Below are 18,644 nucleotides of genomic sequence, written 5' to 3'. Positions count from 1 at the left end.
CGTCTCCCTCCACGGTATGTTCTGTCAACAGTCTCGCAAATCCTGGGGCTTTGAAAACCACATGCACATCTTCCCCTCAGAAGTTTGAAAATGCTCCGTCCGTTAGGCCGGTAGGACGCAGAGTCTGCTACCCAGCTCTTCCTAGAGTATTGGGAGAGGTATCCTTTTCTCTCTTTGTGTCCTTTCAGCCAGTGGAGTGAAGAAGACGAGCTTGCTGATGCCAAGCAGAACTCAGAATGGATGGATGAGTGTCAGGATGGCATGTTTGAGGCCTGGTATGAGAAAATAGCCCAGGAAGATCCAGAGAAGCAGAGGAAAGTAAGACCTCTCAGCTGGAGTGATCTGAAGTGATTGGCTGGGAGTTTGGAGAGGAGAGTCTGCCTGGGAGAATGCCAGTGGGCTATCTTCCAGAGGGTTCCCAGGGGTTAGTCCACCTCCTGGGAAGGCAGCTGTCGCTGACTGCTCTCTAGCCTCTGGGGTGGGGGGTGGGGGGGTGGGGAGGGGGCCTGAACCCTGGCCTGGCCAGACCCTAGCGAGGCAGCTGTCCCCGACTCTGCTCTGTAGCCTGGGGTGGGGGGGTGGGGGGGGGGTTGGGGTGCGGCGGGTGGGTGGGGAGGGGGCCTGAACCCTGGCCTGGCCAGACCCTAGCGAGGCAGCTGTCGCCGACTCTGCTCTCTAGCCTGGGGTGGGGGGGTGGGGGGGTTGGGGTGGGGCGGGTGAGTGGGGAGGGGGCCTGAACCCTCGCCTGGCCAGACCCTAGCGAGGCAGCTGTGGCTGACTCTGCTCTGTAGCCTGGGGTGGGGGGGTGGGGGGGGGAGGGGGCCTGAACCCTGGCTTGGCCAGACTCTAGCGAGGCAGCTGTCGCTGACTCTGCTCTTTAGCCTGGACTGGCCACACTCAGAGCCCACGGCTCCCTCCTATAGACCTGGACTCTCAGAGTGTGGGCTCGTGAGGCTGAAGTGTGACATGAGGTGCCAGGTTATTAATCTGCGGTGGGAGAACCGCCGAAGGCCCTGGGCTCCGGTGTCCTTGGGCAGCATGCTCTTCCTGTAGGCGAATAATGCGGAGCCACGTGTCCGTCACAGGCTGCCTGCTGAGCACACGGGAGCAGCCACGTGCACACACGGCCCGAGTTATGTGGTCAGACGCGCGGAGGCCCCGGGCTCAGATAGCCTGCCGAGTCCTTCTCCACGTGAGGCGTTGGTCCACCACCGCCATGTTGTGCCAGGCGTCTCCTGCCTGGTTCATGCATTTTGTTGGTTTTACGCCTACCGTGTGCCACGTACTTTGCTCGTGGAGCCCCGCTGTGGTGCTCGGACGGGGCAGTGCAGCCTGTGTTGTTAGTATCTTCCCGGGGGTGATGTGGCAGGTCTGCTTTGATCTGCTGCGGTGCGGCGGCTTAGAGATTTCTTTCCCATGGTTCCGGGCTGTAAAGAGAAACTGTGCCAAGGCCTGCGGCTCCTTTCCAGGAAAGCTTGCTTGGGGAGCGGCGCCCTTGCTGTCCCCCCAGAAGGTCTTCCTGTTAAGTGCCAGCAAAAACAGCACTTCGTAGGCAGTGTCCCTGTGTCTCTGAACACTTCCCTATCTGACCACGTATCCCAGCTAGAAATCTGGATGTTGTTCTCGACCTCTCCGTTCTGCGACTAACCCTAACCCTAACCCCTAACCCCTAACCCCTAACCCTAACCCGCGTCCGCTCTGTCCCCGAGGCGCCACACCTCTGCTTCCTTAGTGCCACCCAGGCCCGCCCACCTTTCACAGCTGTCTCGCCCGCAGTGCCGTGCAGCCCTTAGCCCGTCGTGGGGCTACCTTGACAGCTGCTCTCGTGGCCGGTCTCCCTGACCGTGGTCTTGCCTCCTTCAGTCCATTCTCCATCAGTAGCCAGAGGAACGTTTTAGAATGCTCAGAGTGGTCACATTACTCCACCTTTCTCCCGCTCTGTATCACATTCTGCACCCAGGCACTGAATTACCACCAGTCCTAGGAGCCACCGTCCTGCCCTCTCGGTGCTTCCAGTAGAACTTGCTGCTGATCTTGTTTGGTGTGCCCACCACCCTTACCCCCACCCGGCTGATACCTGTCTGCCCCCAGGTCTCAACACAGAGTTACCTCCATGACCTTCTTGACAGCCGCTGATAGCCTGGCTGGGTTTTCTCGGGCCCTGAGTTTGTCCGTCAGACCTGCTGTCACACTGTGCGTTCACTCGAGGGGTTCCCAAGTAGACGCCAGGCTCTTGCACCTTCTCACCCTGGCACCTGGCGCCGCGCGGGTGAGGTGATAGCTGAGTCGTGGCCACGTCAGAAGGTCTGCTGGCTAATTGTGTGTTTTTCACCTTACAGATGCACATGTTTATTGCTCGCTACTGTGACCTGTTAAACGTGGACATCTCTTGTGATGGGTGTGACGAGATTGCGCCCTGGCACCGCTACCGGTGTCTGCAGTGCAGCGACATGGATCTCTGCAAGACTTGCTTCCTGGGTGCGTGCCGCCCCCAAGGGACCCTTGTTCCGTTTCCTGTGACCTTGTCGTTGAAGTCCTGTGTGCGGGATGGAAGCACTGCCCCGTGGTGTTCTCTGACCCGTGGCAGATTCCGAACGACAGGTTCCAGGGCTGTTCTGACATGCTTCTGTCTCCCATCCTGCTGGTGTGGGTACTCGATAAACGCACGGGACCGCTGAGTGTACCCTCAGCTGAGTGTCCAGAAGATGCTGTTCTCTCCGAATCCTTAGTGCCACTCAGGATGGTGTGCAGAGTTTACAAGGAGTCAGATACACACAAGCAGACATCCCAAATTCTTGACTATTCTTTATGTGTAGGTGCTGAGGTGCGGCTGACAGCTGTGAGCAGCTGGGTGCTCTGTGCGCATGTCCCAGTCATGGCAGCACCCCAGCACAGGGGTGTGCATGCTGATACAGAGTATTCTAGGAAAGTTCAGAAGTGGTAACGATCGCTGTTGCAGGGAAGGCTTGCGAGGAGGTGAATTGGTCTCAGAAGAAAGTCAGAGCTGGGTGCTGTGAAGGCAGCGCATCACCGTCTGACGCAGAGCCAGTCAGGGACAGAGGCGTGAGCCTCTGCGGTGTCTGGGTCAGCGCACTCAGGTGTCTTTCCGGCTGAGTGATGGGCTCAGACAGGGAGGGCCCACACCTGAACCCTGGGGCAGTCAGCCATGACACTGAAGGAGTCTGTGGACAGTGGGGTTTTGACATCCCTGGAGCTCTGCTGGGGGAAGGTGGCTCCGGCCTTCCAGGGGTTTCCTGCAGGGAGTCGCTCACAGCAGTGACCAGGCTCTCGGCAGCAGGGGCAGAAGTGGGCCAGGTGCGAGGAGTGGTCAGCAGGGTCTGTGGTGGGGTGCGGAGCCCCACCGGGCTGGGACCACACCCGACAAACACTTTCTCACTCATTGGGTTTGAGGTTGTGGAGTCTGTTTTCCTCTGTGATTCTGGAATGAAAAAGTGGGAGCAAAAACCTGGTCACTCCTCAGTGCTTATTAACAGGGATACACAGCAGATGCTTAATGTCTGTCAGAGGAGGGGTCACATGGGAGACAGCTCACGGATGGGCACGTGGACTTTGTTTCTGCCAGATGGTGGTGATGATGGGGATTGGTAGTAGATTCCATCAGACTCTGTGTGGCACTGGGAAGGGGGTCGGTGCGTGGTACCACGGCTAAGAAGTTCTGTGCCGAGAGTACTGTTGAATTGCTCGGAGCCACTGGGCAGAACACCCTGGACTCCAGAAGATGCCCGTGGCCTGACGTCCTGAGCAGTAACTTGGCAGAGCCCTGCTTCTGAATTGGTTTGTGTTGGGAAGCTAGCACTTCTGAGAGCCCTTTGCCCGATCCCGCTCATGCTAGTATTCTTTCCCCAGGTGGGGTGAAGCCCGAGGGCCATGGAGATGACCACGAGATGGTCAGCATGGAGTTCACCTGTGACCACTGCCAGGGCTTGATCATCGGCCGGAGGATGAATTGCAATGTGTGTGATGACTTCGATCTCTGCTATGGGTGCTATGCGGCAAAGAAATACTCCTATGGGTATGTTCTGATCACTTCTGGCCACGGAACGCTTTCTTTGTGTATTCCTCTGCTGTGTGTGTGTGTGTGTGTGTGTGTGTGTGTGTGTGTGTGTGTGTCTGATCACTTCTGGCCACGGAACGCTTTCTTTGTGTATTCCTCTGCTGTGTGTGTGTGTGTGTGTGTGTGTGTGTGTGTGTGTGTGTGTGTTAAAAGCCTTTTTACTATAACAGATTTCAAACATACCCACAAGTAAAGAGACTAGTACACAGAATCCCCATATAGCCATTACCTAGATTCAAAAGCTGGGAAGAGTTTGTTCTGTGTGCTTAGCTTATTCTTTTCTTTTTTTCTTTGTTAAAGTATTTTAAATCAAATCATAGACCTTAGATCATTTCCCTCATACATACTTCACATTCATCTCTAAAAATTAGGAGCATTGGGGCACCTGGGTGGCTCAGTTGTTAAGCGTCTGCCTTCGGCTCAGGTCATGGTCCCAGGATCCTGGGATTGAGCCCCACATCGGGCTCCCTGCTCCACGGGAAGCCTGCTTCTCCTTCTCCCACTCCCCCTGCTTGTGTTCCCTCTCTCGCTGAGTCTCTCTCTCTCAAATAAATAAATAAAATCTTAAAATAATAATAATAAAGCTTTTAGCATGGGAGAGCATCGAATTAAAAAAAAAAAGGGGGATGCCTGGGTGGCTCAGTCGGTTAAGCGCCTACCTTTGGCTCAGGTCATGATCCCAGGGTTCTGGGATCGAGTCCCGCATCAGGCTCATTGCTCAGCGGGGAGCCTGCTTCTTCCTCTGCCTGCCGCTCCCCCTGCTTGTGTTCTCTCTCTCTCTCTGACTGATAAATAAAATCTTTAAAAAAAAAATTATGAGCATTTTCTGACATTACCAAAATGATATTATCACACTCGGAAAATTTCACAATAAGGAACTCTTCTTCCCCTTTCCACGGGCAGTGTTTTGCCTGGGCAGGGGTGGGGGGTGTGAAATCCTGAAATGGTGTGCACAGTGTTTGTGTTGGTTCATTTCTCTGGGGATAGGGCTCATACCTGTCTTTAAATTTTCAGTTACCACAGCCTTAGAGGTCACCGCGCCCAGTGGAGGCCACGCACACGCCCCTGAGGTCCTGTTCTTTTTGAGCCCTCACAAAGTCGGCCATAATCATGTCTTGCCTTTGCAGCCACTTGCCCACCCACAGCGTCACGGCCCATCCGATGGTGACCATCCGGATCAGCGACCGGCAGAGGCTCATCCAGCCTTACATCCACAACTACGCCTGGCTGCTGTTTGCCGCCCTGGCTCTCTACAGTGCCCACCTGGCCAGCGCGGAGGATGTGGATGGGGAGAAGCTGGGTCCCCGGGACCGGGGCAGTGCCAGCACCCTGCGGGGCCAGTGCATGCAGCTCGTCGGGGACTGTCTGATGAAGGCTCACCAGGGAAAAGGTACTCGTCCCCGTGCACGGAACCAAGCCGACTCTCAGCTGCTTGTGCGGGAAAGGCCTTTGCAGGAGTGAAATACCACGCTTGGTGAGAGGCAGCCTGACCCACTTTCCACGACAGGCGCTCACCCTGCTTTGGAGCTAATTCCAGGTTCCCACGTGCATCTGAGAAAAATTGTGGCATCAAAATACATTCAGTTTCTCTATGATATTCACATGAAGATGTAAAAAAAGAAAAAAGTAATAATTAAAACTCTTAATGTCTGTGGAAGAAGTACTTAGTATTTGAGCCTACCAGTCTTAGCTTGCCAAAGGAATGTTGTTTTTAACCTGGAGTGCAGATCTATTCCAGGTAACTGCGTTCTAGATGAGAGCTGTTTGTAATTGAAGTCGTTTGACTAACAAAATACCTCAACGACTTTGACTTGACTGAGGGGCACTGAGGGGAATGTAACGTGCATGTTACACTTTGGAGGTGTTTGAATCCCGCTCAGATTACGGGACTCCCTGTTCTAGGATATGGTGGGGACCTCAGGCCTGTGTTGGGCAGCGCGTGGGCAGTACCAGTGTTCCCGAGCTTGCCAGCGGGGACGTAGACATCTAGTTGCGTGGGGCTACAGTGGAATTGTCATGTTTATGATTTTCTAAGTAGACCGTCCTCTTGTGTCTCTGTCTTCTGTGCTAATAAAGTGCAGGCAGGCATTCCTCACTACTCAGACTTTTGGTGCCTGACGTCAGGGGCCAAGTAGATGTGAATAGCCAAGGAGGATCATACTGAGTGAGCTTCGGCTTGGTTTGTGGAGAACCCAGCCATCTCCTTCCGTAGTGATTTATGGCATGTGCAGGAAATGACCTCATTCTAAAATTTTTAACCGTTCTCTTATTTGCTCCCTATGTAGGTCTGAAAGCTCTAGCTCTTCTTGGTGTACTGCCAGATGGTGAATCTGGTCCAGACAGTCGGGTCCCTTCGGTCGCTGTGCCCGCCCGCACGCCAGAGGAGGAGAGAGCCGTCCGGGGTGCTGAGGACCCATCCCACGCGGGCCCTTCTGTGCACTGCAGGGTACGTCACAGTGCATTAGTAGGCAGACTCTCAGGTCGACACGGGGAGCCGTTTGCAGGTGGGGGCAGGGCAGATCCTGGGTTCGAGCCCCTGCTCTGTCGGGCCCCGGGCACATTGCCACCATCTGTTCACTTCACTTTCCCATCTGTGAAATGGGGTGAGAATACTAATACCCGTTCGTAGGCTGTTCTGAGGATTTACACACATTACGCAGCAGCTGATGTGTGTAAAGTGCTTAAGACAGTGTCCGTAGTACCTTCCATATCAGTGTTAACTGTTCCTGTTACCTGCCTTCTGGTGGGATTGCAAGGAAGGAGGACCGTGTACCTAAGGAGATTCGTTCCTGGCCCGTGGCGAACACTGTGTATGCGAAGCTTTTATTTTTTAGAGAGAGCGCGCGCCGTGGGGGTGGGGATCAGAGGGAGGGGGAGACGGAACCTCAGGCAGACTCCGCGCCCAGCGCAGAGCCTGACGTGAGGCTCGATCTCACGACCCTGAGATCATGACCTGAGCCAAAACCTAGAGCCATATGCTTAACGGACTGAGCCACCCAGGCGCCACGAAGCTATTCTCATAGTGAGCCGACGGTAATCCTCAGTGCTTTCTGTTTACCGAACAGACACGGTAGTTTGCACGCTCCTGTGTAAGTAGGAGGGAAGCCTCCTGGATCTGGGGGTAGCCTGTGACCGAAGTCTTAAAGTTAGTTTTGTGGGAGAGCACAGCGTAGCTTCTGCGATGCTGCCTCCGGAGCTTGAGGTCTCAGGTGCTGTGAGCGCCCCTGACTTGGCCTGGGGAGCGGTGGGTGTTTCTGACCTCCGTCTCTGTCACATTCACTAGTTCAGGGATCCCCCGTTTGGTGGTTGTACTCACCGAGACCCCATTGCCCTTTAGAGCGAGGCAAAAGCAAAGATGGCTGGTGAAAACTTGAGGATTCTGTCAGCTTCACTCAGCCAGAGAGGCAGCACCAGACAGACCACGTCAGCTTCAGCCTGGTCTCCGGGGCGCCAACATTTCTGACCACAAAACCCCTCGTCCGGGCGGCACTTGAGCCACCCACAGATGGTGCTGGGCAGAGAGGACATTGTCAGCAGGGGCAGTCTTCACCCCTGAGCCTGGAACAGTTGTGTCTTCCTCTGAGCTCCTAGCGTCTCCGCACCCGTGAGCACTCTGCTCCCTGTGTGTCCACTTACCATCAGTTCGTACCAGAGTGACCTGGGTGAATTTGTTTTATTCCATGGATTAAAATTGATTGCTTTTCGGGGCTCCTGGCTGGCTCAGTCTGTAGAGCGTGTGACTCTTGATCTCGGGGTTGTGAGTTCGAGCTCACAAGCTCTATGTCGGCATAGAGCTTACTTAAAAGTAAAATCTTTAAAATCTACTACTTTTCAGTGTGTATTTTGATGCTGAAATTGTCCATTGTTTGGCCAGTGGAAGCTCCTCCCACCTGGCTTCGGTGTCCTTCTGATACTCCTTTTTCTTTGAGCGCTTCCTTAATTTTTGTTGCAGAAGGAGGTTTTGGGCTCATCTTAGAGGCGTTCCCTGGCCCAAGGAAAAAGCCCTAAGGAAGTGCAGGCCAGGCGCTGTCATCCTGCCAATCTGGGCAGCGTACTGCCTGACTCTTGAGCCCAGGAAAGCCCCCCCACTCCAGCGAGAGCCCCCTTAGCAAGGCTCCTTGCCAAAATAAAATTTCTCAAAGGTATAAGCCAGCTCATTGTGCTAGAAAGAATTCCACACCTTTTTTTCTTCTTCCCAAGAGAAGAACTTTCTGTACGTGGCTTCTAAAGGCTAAATAGAACATATTAGAGGTTTGTAGTGGGGCCATGGCTTATGAGACTGCGGGCTCTGACACAGGGGCATTTGGGAGATGTTTGGGAGATGGGATGCAGTGAGTACTGTCTTAATTAGAGCATAGATTTGTCACAGGAATGAGGGACATTTTCTTGGGGAATTCAAAAGTATTTTAGTCTGTAAAGACTGGCTAATGATTTTAAAAATTATATCACAGCATTAATGAGCCAACTTTTGTTAGAAGAAACCTTAATTCCTTTACATTTTGTTTTCAGGGCAAGACAGATGGTCCTAAGGAAGTCGGACCTTTAGACAGCAAGCAGAGAAGTAAGGCAGATGAAGAAGGTGCATCAGCTCTGAAGGGTCCTTCGTGCCAGACTCAAATTTCAGACTCACCTGCAGATGGTAGCACACCTACAGGGCATCCAGGTAGAGACTCTTTGGTCATTACCTTGATCTCTTTTATCTTAAAGCACACACAGACCAATCCCTGAGCTATCTGTTGCACATAACTTGAAGTTGGTTAGCAGCCGAGGGCTCATGGTTTCTCAGTTTTGTATCAGATGGTAGTGATCACACTTTGAAAGTCACCTTTCCTTCACTCTGCCTGCTTTCCTGCCTCGTTCTTCCCTAATTTCCTGAGCGCCTTCTGTGTGCCCAGCACCGAGCTAGATGGTGGGGGCGCGACAGGGACCAGGTCAGACAGACAGACACAGGGCTCCTGCCCTCACGGAGCTTGCATTCTGGGGGGGTGTAGACCAAGGTCCAGGTCACTGCAGTCTGAGGGGGGATGCGGCGCTGTCCACAGAGGGGTGGGTGGATGCTGGTGGCGACGAGTGTCTCTAACCGGAACAGACTGTATCCGCAGAAAGTCTTGTAAAGGTTGGGCTGCGAGGGACCTTAGCTGCGCTAGGATCTGCTCTGGGGAAGGGCTTTCTGGACAGAAAGAACAGCATGAGCAAAGACCCCAGAGTAGGAAACCCACAGGCGAACGCAGGGGAGAGTCCCGTTGGCAGGCACGCAGGGACAGAGCCCTGGGGGTGCTGTGTCGCTCTGCCGTGGAGGCCCTGAGCTGCCTGTCTGGGGATAGCAGCGGCACGCTCAGAGCTGTGTGTCAAGGAGATTGACGGGCTTGAAGATGGAGGTGCTATGGGCTGAAGAGCCTCCTCGTTGGGGCAGCCCGGGGAGGCAGCGTCTGTCCCAGCTGCCTGCTCCGTGATGGAGGCAGGGCTGAGCACCTGGCGTCCTGCCCCGTGTGTGCGGCCAGCTCTCAGAAGAGGCTGATGGCCATCTGTGCACTGCACGTAATCCTACCTTCCGGACAATAGTCTGGTACCCCTAGTCAGTCCCTGTCCACTCTGGTCTGCATCAGCACCGGCGTCCTGGTCCACATGTAGTTCGTTCCATCCTCGAGTGCTCACTGAGCACCTGCTATGCTCTAGTTCTAGGCGCTTGTGATAACCGAACACCTGGAAGGGGGTAGAAATAATAAATATCAATGATTGGCTATGTTAAAGGGTGAAGGTGGCCTGAGCACCAAAGAGCAGGGTCAGGGGATGGGTGAGTGCAGAGGGGGTGCTCTGCGTTTACCTCGGGTGGTCAGGGTAGGCCTCCTTGAGCAGGATGGGTTCAGCAACGTCCCAGGTGTGTCCTCTGGCAGCACGGGGACCATGCGACACTTTACTTGCCTATTTGTACGTGCGTAGAAGCTGGCGAAATCTGAAAGCGTGATGTTTTACATCTCAGATGCTGAAAATATAGTCGTGTTGTCTCAGGAGCCCACCGAGGAAAAACGGGTTACTCCCAGCCCTGAGCAGGTGTTTGCTGAGTGTTCCCAGAAGAGGATTTTGGGATTACTAGCAGCCATGTTACCTCCCTTAAAGTTGGTAAGAGACAAATGGCGTTTTCTTTTTTGGAAGAGGGGTGGTGGTATATATGGAAAAATGTGTTTTTTTGGAAATCCGTCTACTGAAACCACCTGTTCATAGTCACGTGTGTCCCTGAGAGAAGCATAATCAGTTAGAAGTAGGGTCAGAGGATGATGCCTGAGGATGTCTGACTGGGCGTAGCTGTTGATGAAGGACACTGCACGGGCCCTTCGGCGCTGGCCAGTTGTAACTAAGACGTGAACGGACGCAGCATTGAGTTGGTGTGGCTACGTGGATCCCGTGTTGAACAGGCATTTCTCCCTCTCTTGGCAGGACCCCACAGTGCCCGTGATGCACCTGGAGCACGTCCTCCCACTCATGTTTCAGGTTGTCATCTCCAACGCAGGCCACCTGAACGAGACCTACCACCTCACACTGGGTCTTCTCGGCCAGTTAATCACCCGCCTTTTACCAGCAGAGGTGGATGCTGCGGTGGTGAAGGTCCTCTCCGCCAAGCACACCTTGTTTGCATCAGGAGACAGTTCCATTGTGCCCGATGGCTGGAAGACCACCCACCTGCTCTTCAGCCTGGGAGCTGTGTGTCTGGACAGGTAGCCCCCACACTCTGTCCCACCTTGGTGTTCATTTCCTTAAGTCCCTGGTCTGGCTGGTGATTGATTTCAGTGTGCTGTTGTCTGAGCGTCTCTTGTGAGAATAGAATTCATTTTACTAGAAAAGGTGTCAACTGACATTAAAATTGTACTTAAAACCCACATTTGGGGCACCTGGGTGGCTCAGTCATTGAGCGTCTGCGTTCGGCTCAGGTCATGATCCCAGGGTCCTGGGATTGAGCCCCGCATCAGGCTCCCTGCTCAGTGGGAAGCCTGCTTCTCCCTCTCCCACTCCCCCTGCTTGTGCTCTCTCTCTCGCTGTGTCTCTCTCTGTCAAATAAATAAATTTAAAAAAAAAAGTTAAAAAACAACAAAAAAAAGAAAACCCACATTAAAACAGCTGTGCGGTCTGGGTGCTATCTGCTGATTGAACTTTCTGATGATATATATGTGGTGTTTTTTTTTTTCCTGGCAGCAATAAGCGTAGGCTTTAGGATTGAAGAAAATAAGTCTATTTTTGTTATAAAGTAACATAATCAGGATACCAAATTTGGAAAACAAAAATGGAGAAAAAAATCACCCTAGCTGCATCATCTTTTTTTTTAAGATTTTATTTATTTGAGAGAGAGCGAGAGTGTGTAAATGGGGGATGGGAGAGGGACAAGCACACTCCGCGCTGAGCGTGCAGCCTGATGGTGGGGCTCAATCCCACAACCCCAGGATCATGACCTGAGGCAAAATCAGGAGTCGGATGCTCAACCGACCGAGCCACCCAGGCGCCCCCACCCCCCACCCCGGCTGCACCATCTTAATGCACATGGTGCTGTTTTAATACATTTCCTTCCAAGTTTTTTTCTGTGTGTAAATGCGAGGATGCACAAGTGCACACGCGTGTGTGACTCTTTATAGAGATGTTTTTAAAAACCTAACTGTATACTGAGTGTAGAGGTAACAGAGGCTTCATTCTGATAGTTTTTAAACTAGTGGGTGAGTGGCCCTTGGGCGCGGCTGCGTGTGCCTTGGAGTGTAGAGAGCAAGCTCTGCCGAGTTAGTGTGCAGCCCTGCCGCCTAATGGAGCTCTTGCCTTCCAGCCGGGTGGGCTTGGACTGGGCGTGCTCCATGGCGGAGATCCTGCGGTCACTCAGCGGTGCCCCACTGTGGCGAGATGTCATCGCCACCTTCACAGACCACTGTGTCAAGCAGCTGCCTTTCCAGCTGAAGCACACCAACATCTTCACCCTGCTCGTGCTGGTCGGCTTCCCACAGGTACCTCACTTTGAAGGTCAGGCCACACCTTCCCGTCCTCATCACACACAGCAGGGGCTCTGTAGCATATAGCTTTGGGAGGTTTTTCCCCTTCATTTGCATAATTTGCATTTACAGTATTGGTATATTTTCAAGATTATGGGATGGTTTGTTCAACTGCGTTTTTAACAGTTTAGCTATTTGATTCATTTTTATTAGCCAGTTGTTTGACTAGTAAGTCACTAAGTTATTAAATCACACAGAACTTCAGAGTACAGTTGTTTCTCAGCTGGCATTCATCTTGATCTCATTTCTAATCTTCATGTCTCACAATTGGTTGGGACAAAGAGGACTATGAAACATGGCTTCATCCAGCAAGCATGTAAACCACCTCTGCACCGGGCCCTCGACTCAGGAGTGCCCGTCCTTGCGCACCTGTTGAAGTCCGGGGCACAAGCAGAGAGGACTGGACTTGTGTCTGCTGAAGGGTCCGTTCCTGTGTCTGTGTGCTCCTGACTTGCCTTCTTGGTCTCTGTCACGTTCTAGGTCCTCTGCGTGGGGACCCGCTGTGTGTATATGGATAACGCCAATGAGCCACATAATGTAATCATCTTGAAGCACTTCACGGAGAAGAACAGGGCTGTGATCGTCGATGTCAAAACCCGGAAAAGGAAAACAGGTCCCAAGCCTAATTATTTTTCTAAGAATGGAGGGAAGCTGTCAAATCTCTGCGTACCCTGAAATAAATGAAAATACCCTGGTTCTTGCCCCTGCATGTGATATTTTAAAAAGCAAATTATAACTCCCTGAGCTGCTTTTTCCTCATCTCTGAAGTGATGTGGTTGAATAAGGGTAAATTGGAAGATCTTAGCTGTGCTGTCATTTTGTATATGTGACTCCAGGGTTCTGGGGGGACACATTGAGGGTCTGAATATTTAATGTTGTCATTGGCTGGTGATTTGTCTTCTAATGGGTAATTTAAATATACAGTGGAGTCAGACAGCCACAGGAGTGCAAAATGTCTTTTGAGTAATTGTGGTGACAGTTTTGCTTGATCAGTAGAACAGTGAAAGTATATCATAAGTGACCTTTGACTTAATTTGCCAGCCCCGAAACAGCCTGGAGTATGTAACCATATGTGCCCAGTTCTGCTTCTGAAATAATCTGCTGTCTCACTCAGCTTCAGTGCTGGGCACCCTCTGTGCTACTCTTGTGTGTGGTGTGAGGTAGCGGTCAAGGTTCTTGTTCTTTTTCCTTTTTTGTCTTTCTTCTTTTTTGCACATTAACATCCAGTTGTTTCAGGACCATTTGTTGAACAGACTAGTTCTCCATTGAATTATCCTGACACCTTTGTTGGAGATTCGTTGACCCACATGTGTGTGTGTCTGTTTACGAGTTCTGTTATAGTCCATTAATCTATGTATTTGTCCTTACTCGAAGACCACATTCTCTTCACCATTATAGATTTATGCTAAGTCTCCAAATCAGGTTCTCCAACTTTGTTATTCTTTTGGCAGCATTGTTTTGGTTAGTCTAGTTCCTTTGCCTTTCTGTATAAATTTTAGAATCAGCTTGTCAGTTTCTATCAAGGAGCCATTGAATCTGTATATCTGGGGAGAAGTGACATCTTAACATGACCCATGAGCACTGTATATGTCTCCCTTTATTTAGGGAATAAATTGAGATCTCTAATTTCTCTTCATCTGGCATGGAGTAGCAGCTGCTTTCTCTCATTCCTGAATTTGGTACTTTGTGTCTTCTCTTGTTTGTTTCCTAGAGTGTCTCACCAGAGATTGATCAAATGTATTTTTTTAAAGATTTTTTTTTTTTATTTATTTGAGATAGAGTGACAGAGAGAGCACGAGTGAGGGGCAGAGGGAGTTGGAGAAGCAGGTTTCCTGCTGCGCAGGGAGCCCGATTTGGGGCTCGATCCCAGGGCTCCAGGATCGTGACCTGAGCCGAAGGCAGACACTTAACCAGCTAAGCCACCCAGGCGCCCCTGATCCATGTATTTGATCTTTTCAAAGAACAACTTTTGTTTTCACTGATTTTTTTCGCTATTATTTCTCTGTTCTCTGCTTCACTGATTTCTGTCTTTGTCATTATTTTTTTTTTTTTAAAGATTTTATTTATTTATTTGACAGAGTGAGATAACCGAGAGCAGGAACACAAGAAGGGGGAGTGGGAGAGGGAGAAGCAGGCTTCCTGCAGAGCAGGGAGCCTGATGTGGGACTCGATCCCAGGACCCTGGGATCATGACCTGAGCCGAAGGCAGAAGCTTAACGACTGAGCCACCCAGGTGCCCCTGTCTTTGTCATTATTAATTTCCTATTTCTTCTTGCTTTGCATTTCATTTGCTGTTTTTTCTTTCTCTAATTTCTTAGGGTGGAAGTCTAAATCACTGATTTGAAATTTTTCTTCTTTGTTGATAGAAACATTGTAATGCTATGAATTTCCCTCTAGGGATGGCATTAGCTGCATCCATAATTTTTAAAAAGATTTATTTATTATTTTAAAGAGAGAGAGATCGTGGAGGGGGGGTGATGGGCAGAGGGAAAAGGAGAGAGAGAGTCTGAAGCAGCTCCACACTGAGTGCGGGCCAGACGCGGGGCTTGATCTCACAATCCCAAGACCATGACCTGAGCCAAAATTAAGAGTCGGATGCTCAGCCGTCTGTGCCTCTCAGGCACCCCTGCATCCATAATTTTTGATAGCATTTATCTTATCATTTTCACTCAGGTCAGAATATTTTCCATTTATCTTAACATTTTTTCTTTGTTTTGTGGATTATTTAAGAGTTTATTGTTTAATTTACAAATACTTGGAGGCTATTCCAGACATCTTTCTATTACTGATTTCAAGTTTAATTCCCTTGGGGTCAGAGAACATACTTTGGATTATTTTAGTCCTATTAAGATTATTGAAACTTGTCTGTGGTTCAGAATTTGATCTGTTTGAGTAAGGTTCCATGTGCACTTAAAGAGATTCATATACTAGGTTGTTGGCTGTAGGTGTCATTTAAGTCAAGTCAGTTGGTAGTGTTTTTTTAAGTCTTCCCTACTCTTACTGATTTTCTGTCTGTCCTGATGATTACTGAGAGAGGAGTGTTGTGGTCTCTAACCGTAATTGTCTATTTCTCAGTTCAGTACAAAATGTCCGTTTTAATCTCTGATAATATTCCTTGTTCCAAAATTGACTTTAGTGTTTATGTAGCCTCTCTAGCTTTTGTTTTATTACTAACATTTGCGTGGGGTGTACACTCACTTTTCTTTTTAAAGATATTATTTGTGTGTCAGAGAGAGAGAGAGCGAGAGTGAGTGCACAAGCAGGGGGAACAGCAGAGGGAGAAGCAGACTCTCCGCCGAGCAGGGAGCCCGATGCGGGGCTCGATCCCAGAACCCTGGGATCGTGACCTGAGCTGAAGGCAGACACTTAACTGACTGAGCCACCCAGGTGCCCCTGTATGCTCTCACTTTAACTTGCCTGTGTCTTTACATTTAAAGTGGATTTCTTGTAGATAGCACGTAGTGGAATTTTCTTTTTTAATCCAGTCTGACAATCTCTGCATTTTCATTGAGATGTTTAGACTATTTACACTTAATGCAGTTATCAAGATGATTGAGTTTCAATGTACTAAGTTCTTGATTGTTTTTTATTTGCCTCACTTGTTTGGTTTTCCTTTTCTTCTACTTCCCCTGTTTTTTTTTTTTTTTTAATGACTCCATTTATTTCCACTATTGGTTTTTAACTGTATTTCTTAATTTTTTCAGTGGTTGCTCAAGGATTTACCATAGTTTACCTTCAGATAATTTTTTAGTGGTTGCTTTAGGGTTTATAATATTCACCTTTAACTCATTGTAGTCTACCTTCAAATAATATTCTACCACTTAACATACAGTGAGGAAACATAGATTTTATATTTCTATCCCCCCATCCTTGTGCTATTATCATCACACATTTTACTTCTACATGTTATAAACCTCAGAATGATACATTATTTATTTTTGCTTTAAAAAGTCAGATATTTTGGGGCACTTGGGTGGCGCAGTTGGTTAAGCATCTGACTCTTAGTTTTGGCTTAGGTCATGATCTCAGGATCATGGGATCGAGCCCTGCACTGGGCTCTGCACTCAGCACAGAGTCTACTTACAACTCTCCCCTGCTGGGGCACCTGGGTGGCTCAGTCGGTTAAGCGTCTGCCTTCGGCTCAGGTCATGATCCTGGGATCCTGGGATCGAGCCCCACGTCCGGCTCCCTGCTCAGCGGAGAGCCTGCTTCTCCCTCTCCCTCTGCCTGCCACTTTGCCTACTTGTGCTCTCTCTCTATCTCTCTGTCAAATAAATAAATAAAATCTTAAAAAAAAAAAAAAAGACTCTCCCCTGCTTGTTCGTGCGCACACATGCTCTCTCTCAAATAAATAAATAAATCTTTAAAAAAAATTTCTTGTTTAATAAAATAAAAAAAATAAATAAATAAAAGGATATTTTAAGAAAGGTTTTAAAATGAGAAAACAATATCTTTTTATTTACTTACATGTTTACCATTTCTGGTACTCTTCATTTCTTTGTGTAAGTTCAAGTATCAATCTGGTATCATCTCTCTTTGGCCTGAAAAACTTCCCTTAACATTTCTTGCATTGCAGGTCTGCTGCCACAGAGTTTTTGTTTTGGTGTGTCCTACCAAACCAAAAAAATATTTATTTTGACTTTATCTTTGAAAGATGAGTTTGCCGCATACAAAAATCTAGGCCAAGAGTTTTTTCTTGGAATACTTTGAAGTTTTTGATCCATTTTCTTCTGGCTTACATAGTTTCGGCCGCAAAGTTTGCTGTCATTTTCTGTTACTCTTCAAATGTGTCTTTTTTTTCCTCTGGCTGCTTTTAAGATTTTTTTCTTAGTCACTGGTTTTTAGCATTTTGAATAGGATGTGCCTTGACATGATTTTCTTTGTTTCTGCTTCTTGGGGGTTTATTGAGCTCCTGGATCTGTGGATTTACAGTTTCTATCAAATTCAGAAAAATTTCAACTATTATGTCTTCAAATAGTTGTCCCCCCCACCTCCACCCCCACCCCCTCCACCAGGATACTTCCACTAGTATCCGCTAGGATGCTGGGTGGGGGGAAGACAGAACATTCCCAGGTCTGTGTGAGCTCCAAGAATTGTTCGTCCAACTGCTTTTTGGTAGTTCTTTCCTAGAACTAGGTGGTTTCCCACCACACATTTGTGCAGCTCACACTCAGCCAAAGACGCAAGGAAGCTCTTGTGGCTGTCTAGAGAGGTCCCCCATACCCTGTCTGTCTTTGCCTCTCCCTTCTTTGTGATATTCTGCCCCGTAAATTCTAGCTGCCTTGACTTCCCTGAACTCACCTCTTTCTCATCAGTTCATTGACTTCAGGACTCTGCTTAGATTTCTAGTCCCTCCTCTGCAGCCTAGAAATTGTCTCCAGAAAGCCAGGCTGTTGGAGGGCTCCTCTGGTTTAGGTCCCTTCTATCGGGGATCATAGTCCTATACTGCTTGTTGCCTCCTGTCTGCAAACCATTGTTTCATGTACTTTTTCAATGTTCTGGTTGTTTAAGATAGGAGAGTCAATCCAGTCCATCTTAGTTTTGTTTGGGAGTGGAAGTTCTACCTGCATGTTATATGTAAGAAGTTCCTGTAGCACTTGGAGACAACCTGTTGGTGCACAGTAGTAGGAATGTAAATTGTCTCTCTCAGTTGCTTGTTGGATGGGTGGCCCAGTGCCATTTCTGTGCTCACCTGCCAGCCAGCCTTAGATGTAATGGCTAAGTTTGAAGCCAGAGTGATCTGTGTTTTGGGGTCTGCAGTTCTTGCTTCGGTAAGGCGCATTACTGGGGAAGAGACTTAGCTGCAGGAAGCATTAACTGCTTTCATGCCTTTGTCTTCCTGCCTGACCTCACCCTCCAGTGAAGGACTACCAGCTGGTCCAGAAAGGACAGGAGTGCAGCAACTCTCAGGCCCAGCTGAGCCAGTACTCCCAGCACTTTGCCTTTATCGCCAGTCACCTTCTGCAAGCCAGCGTGGAGAGCCACTGTCCCGAGGCGGTGGAAGCAACCTGGGTCCTGTCCCTGGCCCTCAAAGGACTATATAAGACACTAAAGGTAACTGTGACCTTTTTCCATTTGCTCGTGAATCACTGTGATGCAACATCTACAGGGCATTTACTACAAGGAGATGCCATCTGATTTCGATGGTTGGTTAACCAAAGGATCTTGATTATTTTTAGGAATGGTGGAGGTCTTGCACAAGGATAACTCTAAGGAAGAAACAGAATTTTCCCAGTAGTTGGTTCTTTATATGTTTTTTAGTACCGTTTCGTGGAACCAGGTATTTGCCTGATGAGCATGTAACCTTGGAAGATGGGAAGAAACTGGATGGAATAGTTTCTCACTTCCCTCCGAACCACAGCTCCTCTGGCCCATCGTAGGGCCAGAGGAGGGGGAGAACAAAGGGGACCGGCGTCCTACGGGACTTGGAGTGATAGGCTTGGCAGTTGGGGTGGGAGGAGCTGGGAGAAGCCTTGACTTGTGGGGGAGATGGTTCTTCTGCTACCTGAGGGGCCTGGCAGGGGAAAGGGATCACTTTTAGGGCG

At 49.5% G+C, this 18,644-nt stretch overlaps 1 protein-coding gene across 4 annotated transcripts in view; it reads left to right on the top strand.

Moving 5' to 3' along the window:
• The window catches only part of ZZEF1 (zinc finger ZZ-type and EF-hand domain containing 1), a 103,732-nt gene that overhangs the window by 67,236 nt on the left and 17,852 nt on the right, over window positions 1-18,644 (top strand). For all 4 annotated transcript variants that reach the window (XR_013445915.1, XM_036078417.2, XM_036078416.2 and 1 more), the window contains 11 exons: window positions 189-318; window positions 2,340-2,478; window positions 3,868-4,033; window positions 5,203-5,465; window positions 6,361-6,521; window positions 8,585-8,738; window positions 10,056-10,195; window positions 10,511-10,788; window positions 11,880-12,054; window positions 12,580-12,712; window positions 17,960-18,153. Coding sequence is in view for 3 of the 4 variants with exons in the window: in XM_036078417.2 (XP_035934310.1) it covers window positions 189-318; window positions 2,340-2,478; window positions 3,868-4,033; window positions 5,203-5,465; window positions 6,361-6,521; window positions 8,585-8,738; window positions 10,056-10,195; window positions 10,511-10,788; window positions 11,880-12,054; window positions 12,580-12,712; window positions 17,960-18,153 (1,933 nt within the window). In the remaining variant the exon portion in view is untranslated. The remainder of the gene's footprint in view (window positions 1-188; window positions 319-2,339; window positions 2,479-3,867; window positions 4,034-5,202; window positions 5,466-6,360; window positions 6,522-8,584; window positions 8,739-10,055; window positions 10,196-10,510; window positions 10,789-11,879; window positions 12,055-12,579; window positions 12,713-17,959; window positions 18,154-18,644) is intronic.

This window comes from Halichoerus grypus, chromosome 2 (assembly GCF_964656455.1).
Source record: "Halichoerus grypus chromosome 2, mHalGry1.hap1.1, whole genome shotgun sequence".
Taxonomy (NCBI): Eukaryota; Metazoa; Chordata; class Mammalia; order Carnivora; family Phocidae; genus Halichoerus; species Halichoerus grypus.
Note: the sequence above shows the minus strand (reverse complement) of the source record. Positions and strands in the feature narration are given on the sequence as shown.